Source organism: Microtus ochrogaster, unplaced genomic scaffold (genome assembly GCF_000317375.1).
Source record: "Microtus ochrogaster isolate Prairie Vole_2 unplaced genomic scaffold, MicOch1.0 UNK98, whole genome shotgun sequence".
In the NCBI taxonomy this organism is placed as follows: domain Eukaryota; kingdom Metazoa; phylum Chordata; class Mammalia; order Rodentia; family Cricetidae; genus Microtus; species Microtus ochrogaster.
In genome coordinates, this window is record NW_004949196.1 from 536719 (window position 1) to 542737 (window position 6019).

General features: G+C 53.1%; 1 protein-coding gene across 2 annotated transcripts in view; it reads right to left on the reverse strand.

The window, feature by feature from the left end:
* Rfx2 (regulatory factor X2) overlaps window positions 1-6019 on the reverse strand; it is a 64013-nt gene that overhangs the window by 7562 nt on the left and 50432 nt on the right. For both annotated transcript variants that reach the window (XM_026778006.1, XM_013355142.2), the window contains 3 exons: window positions 4869-4966; window positions 3135-3284; window positions 2274-2482 (listed from right to left, as the gene is read on the reverse strand). In XM_026778006.1, the coding sequence (XP_026633807.1) occupies window positions 2274-2482; window positions 3135-3284; window positions 4869-4966 (457 nt within the window). The remainder of the gene's footprint in view (window positions 1-2273; window positions 2483-3134; window positions 3285-4868; window positions 4967-6019) is intronic.

Sequence of the window (6019 nt, forward strand, 5' to 3'; positions counted from 1 at the left end):
TTAATGTATGATTTAAGCTTTAGAAATGTTTCTTTGACATATGAGGGTGCCCTTGTATTTGGGCATAAATGTTCAGTATTGAAATTTCTTCCTGATGGATTTTTCCTGTGACTAATATGAAATGACCTTCTTTGTCTCTTTTGACAGATTTTAGCCTTATGTCTATTTTGTTAGATATTAGGATAGCTACACCAGCTTGTTTCTTAGGTCCATTTGATTGGCATATTTTTCCCAACCCTTTACCCTGAAACGATGTCTGTCTTTGAGGTTGAGATGCGTTTCTTGTATGCAGAAGAGGAATGGATTCTGTTTTCGTATCCAATCTGTTAGCCTGTGCCTTTTTATGGGTGAGTTGAGTCCATTTACATTAAGGGATGTTAATGACCAGTGGTTGCTATCTCCTGTTAATTTAGTTTTCATCGTTGGTGATGTTAATTTGTGCATTTTTTTCTTCTTCAGGATTTGCTTTATGAGATCACCAATTGTGTATTTGTTGGTGTAGCCATCTTCCTTGGGGTGGAGTTTTCCTTCTAGTATTTCGTGTAGGGCTAGGTTTGTGGCTAGGTATTGGTGAAATCTAGATTTGTCATGGACTATCTTGTTTTGTCCTCCTATGGTGATTGACAGACACCTCTTTTTTTTTTTTTTTTAAATCACGTGCCTGCCTGTAAGCGCACCCTGAGGATGCAGCGCCCCAGGAGGCCACTGCCTGGAACTGCAGTTACAGCTGGGAGCCCCATGTGCGTGCTGGACTCCAGAGCAGCTGCTGCTGGGCATCTCTCCAGCTCCGTCTGCCTCGTTTGAGATGGGTTTGTCTGCACCTGGGCTTGGTGACTTGGTGGTCAGGGAGACCTGGGGTACCTCCCATCCCATCTCAGCACGGACATTACAGGCGCGGGCTGTTGTGCGGGCTGCTCGCTTGAGGTCATGCTTGCTCAGAGGCCCCTCCCTTGCTACTGTTTTTCTCTTCTTTCACATCCCCGTCTCTTTCTTTCTTTTTTAGGGAAAGGGCAGTGTCTTATTCTGTGGCCCAGAATTGCAGGCTCATGTTGAACTTAGATCCCCCTGCCTCAGCCTTGCAAACAACACCTTGGGCCAGTTCATGTTTTACTCCATGAACCCTTCCCTATTGACTTTCCCAGTTTCCCGTGGCGCATGTGGTTGAGGGGCCCTGCAGCCGTGACTGAGGGAGCAGTCTGGTGCTGCATCTCACCTGTCCTAGGAAAAGCTCACACAGAAACAGCCGTTTCCCCTGAGCTGCAATTCTAACCCCAGCCTGAATTTCTGCCCCGCTCTGCTGACTCATTTCATGTCAACCTGACACAAGCTGGAGTCATCAGAGAGGAAGGAGCCTCAGCTGAGGAAATGCCTCTGTGGGATCCAGCTGTGGGGTATTTTCTCATTTAATGATTGATGGGGGAGGGTCCAGCCCATGGTGGGTGGTGCCATCCCTGGGCTGGTGGTCCTAGCTTCTATAAGAAAGCAGGCTTGGCCTGGAGATGGCTCAGTGGTTAAGAGCATCGGCTGCTCTTCCAGAGGTCTTGAGTTCAATTCCCAGCAACCACATGGTGGCTCACAACCATTTATAATGAGATCTGGTGCCCTTTTCTGGTGTGCAGGCAGACATGCAGAGCACTCATACATAAAATATAAATAAATGAACTTTAAAAAAAAAAGAAAACAAGAAAAGAAAGCAGGCTGAGCAAGCCAGTAAGTGGCACCCTCCATGGTCTCTGTACCAGCTCCTCCAGGTTTCTGCTCTGTGTGACTTCCTGTCCTGACTTCCCTCAGTGATGGACCTGGACATCTAAGACACAGAAACCCAGTCCCCGCAGTTGCTGTGGTCACGGCATGTTGTTGCAGCACTAGTCCCTGACCAGGACGCCGCCATCCTGGGGTTTTCTGATCTGCTGGCCCACAGTCTCATCTCTTGTGTTTCCACAGGGTTTTAATGTATTTGAGGCTAATTGTCACAGATGTGCACCTGGTGTGCCAGACCTGGCAGGGTGACTCTGAGGGGACAGAGGAGCTCAGGTGCCCCTGCCCTCCCCGGCTTTCTCTCTCCCTGCATCTTAAGAGTCTTCAAGGCCCTAAAGCCAGCTCACCATCCAGAAGTTTCAGGTGTTGTTTTCTATGGTCCTATAGGAGACAGTGTTGTCTGAGGCTATGCTGGGTTCCAGTCCTCCCTCAGCCCACACGGCCCTATCTGCTACAGGCTCAGGGGCCCAGAAGGCGTGAACTTCAGGGGTGGCACCTCCTACTACTCAGCTCACCTGTAGAAGGACCACTTGAGCAGGAACTGGCGGGCGGCCTTGGGGAAGCTGGGACTGCCTGCATGCTGCTTCAGCACCTGGGTGACCACGTTGTCCAGCCAGCTGGCCCACTGGTCCAGCGAGCTCTGCTGCTGCAGGGTCACCTTGAAGTCATGCTCCAGACGCTGCACCAGGCTCTCCTCACACTGGCACACCCATGAGGCCTGCTCCTGGAGAGGGGTAGTGTGTGAGGCTCTGGGGGATTCTCTGCTGTGTTTACTTGAGGCTGGGTCTCACGTAGCCCAGGCTGGCCTTACATTGTGGGTGTAGCCGAGGGTGACCCTGAACTCCTGACCTGATGGGCTGATGGAGCCCTGCGTGCTAGGCGGGGCTCTGCCCGCTGAGCCTCACTCCAGCTTTCCTTACTTATCAACAGAGTCTCAAGAGGAAGCCCAGAGGTTGGCCTAAGACTTCCAACCTTCTGTCTCAGTCTCCCGAGTGCTGTGACAACAGGAGTGTGTCACTGAGCCTCACAGGGGTCCTTCCTCAGGGCACAGATGTGTGTGCTGACAGACTGGTGTCAGCCTTGCCACGGTGTGCACTTTTCTGGCAAGACAGTCAGGCACACAAGGGCCAGCGGCTGGGAGTGTTTGGAATGTGAGCAGACAGGAGTGCTGCTGGCTAAGCCGGCTACAAAGCGGATCTGCACCACAGCAAGGCGGGCAGGTGGGGCACAAGCCAGCCTCAGGCTTCCCACTGCCGATGTACAGGCCAGGGAGGGATGGCCGCCCACTGCGGCGCAGCTGTGGGTTTGTGGGCCAGCCTGCGCAGTGAGCACCCAGTGGAGCACAGCAGGGCAAGCAAACAGCACTGCCAAGTCACCTGAACGTTGGCAAAGTCCACGCGGTTGAGGTCGCTCAGCATCTGGTTGATCTGCGACGTGTTCTGCAGCACAGCACGTGCCGCCTGAGCCAGGTGGTTGAGGGACGTGTAGCGCCGCAGGGTCTGTGCAAAGGCGCTCACGACGCCCACCTGTGAGGGACGCGGTAACACAGTCAGCAGAGGCCCTGCATGAGGGATGTGGGAGCAGGCAGCAAACGCTGGCACACCTGTGCGCACCTCATCACTCTGCTCCCAGCAGGCCTATAGGACTCGGGATGTCAAAGGGAGGAAGGGGCGGGGCAGAGGAACCTGTAGGTAAGGGGGTCTGTGACACCACCTGTGTGGGCCGTCTTACATGTTGGCCTAACAGAGATACACTTCATTCTGCCCTTGAGGAATTGCAAAACTGAGACGAAAAAAACCTATCCTACTGTGAGCAGAGCAGCTCCACCATGGCAGACTGTCTCCAGGCACTGCTCAGTGCATGACCCACTGTGCCTCCAGCCACACTCCATGATAAGCCCTTCCTCCACAGCACTGTTACAACAGGCAAGAAGGCCCATACATAAGGACTGGGGGCGGGAGGCATGCATGAAGGTCTCAACTGCCGCCAGCTGGCTCATCATGGGGAACCTCTAAGGGCTTTCCTTCCTGGTGGTGTGGTTGTCCCTGCTTCTAGAAGCCTCAGTAGTTGGTAAAGATGCAGATCCTGGTGCAGTGGGATGTCCTAGCACTCAGGGAACTGAGGCAGGAGGATCATGAGTCGGAAGAACTTTTGGGCTAAGGAGAGGTGGGGGCCTAGAACCCTCAGGCCCACCATGTGTGTGTATGTGCATGTGTGTGCGCGTGCGTGGTGGTCAGAGGCTGGGGGTCTTCTCTCTCCACCCTAGTTTTTCTTTCTTTCTTTCTTTTTTTTTTTAAAGATTTATTTATTTATCATGTATACAGTATTCTCAGTATTCTGCCTATATGTATGTCTGCAGGCCAAAAGAGGGCACCAGATCTCATTACAGATGGTTGTGAGCCACCATGCAGTTGGCGGGAACTGAACTCAGGACCTTTGGAAGAGCAGGCAGTGCTCTTAACCTCTGAGCCATCTCTCCAGCCCCACCCTAGTTTTTCTTATGTGTGTCCGGGTGCACACATGTAATGGTATGCGTGCAGAGGTCAGAGGGTGAGGAACTGGTTCTCTTCTTCTACCATGTGGGTCCCAGGAATTGCATGCAGGTCATCAGACTTGGTGGCAAGTGCTTTTACCCACTGAGTCATCTCGCCGGCCCCTGCATTGCATTTTCTGAGCCAATCTCCCTGAAGCTGGCCCGGGGAGCCCCCGGGAACCATCTCTGCCTCCCAGCTCTTGTGGTGCCGGGGCTCAAACTCAGGTCCTCACATTTGTGTGGCAAACACGTTATTTCCTGAGCTGCCTCCTCAGCCCCGGGCCCCCGCGGCCCTGTACACACGTCCTGGACTGCCAGGGCCTCACTTGCACTTCACGCCGAGGCCCAGGTTTATAGTGAAGACTCTGATTTATGGCTGGGAGGAGATGGAAGTCGGAGCTGTCCACTCTGCAGTGACCCAGGAGCGTCACCTCTGTTGCCTCCATGGCCCTCTCCCCGCCAGCTCCTCCACCCTCACAACATCCCCAGATACACAGGGGAGGTGACCTGAGGGGCACAGGGGTATTCTTGTCACCATAAAGGCCGAGGGGCCCCACGGACCCATTTGTGCTGGTACCTTAGTCTGGATGACCTGCTGAGGGAAGCCGCTCATGGCACTGATGAGCCAGCCCTCTAAGCTCTTGGCGAAGTTCCTGATGGCCTGGGTCAGAGAACCTGGAGGTGGGAATCAGAGGCTCAAGGTAAGTGGGGTAGAGCACACATGACGGTCACGGCTATGGAGCTCCTGGCATGGAGACCAGGGACACTTGCCCAGCACCCAGCACTGCCTGAGCTGCCCTACAATCAAGATGCACACGTTCCCAGTATCACGGCCTCAGGGTCAGACATGCACGCGCACACACACACACACACACACACACACACACACACACACTCACTCATAGGCACAGTGCATATAGACATACACACACACGAATATACAAAGTGTATTCTGTCAATATCCAAATTTATTTTATCCTGACTTGCTGTAAGAAGAAAACTGGACTTCCTGTTTTTGTTTTTGGGAGAGGGTCTCTCTACTGGCTATCCTGGAACTCACTCTGTAACCCAGGCTGTCTCGAATGCAGAGATCCTCCTGCCTCTGCCTCCTGAGTGATGGGATAACAGGTGTGTGCCACCATGCCTGGATTATCAGGCAATTTATATTTTCAATTTTGTTTTTCTTTTGATTTTAATTTATTTCAGACTGATTTTAGTGGTTTTTTTAAATTTTAATTCATTTTATTTAAAAAAATTTGTGTTCAACATCACTGTCTTACTGAGAGGCAGAATGGCACCCTGGCCAAGCCCCACATATACACAGCTTGCCTGCAGAGGTGTTCAAAACTGAAGCTGGGCTCCTTGCCCACTCTGGGGTTGTGGCACTGAGCCCGGAAGGGCCTGTGCAGGTCCTGGCTGTCTCTAGCAAACATCCCTTGTGCCCATGGTGGCCTGGCAATGCCCTTAAAAATGAGGTGGCCACAATGGCTTTCCTAATAGGTGACTCTTGGCTGCCCTTACCTGCCCTTCAGGGAACCTTCTGGAAAGCCCGGCACCTGCCCTGGCCAGCTCTTGGCACCCTGCTGCCTGGCAGAGTCCCCGGGGGTCAGGAATGGGGAGGAGTCGGCAGGTGAGGGAACCACAGGGCTGAGTGGTGGCTCTGGGGACAGGGCCTGAGGACGGGGTGGCTTACTGGAGACAGGGCCTGAGGACGGGGTGGCTTACTGG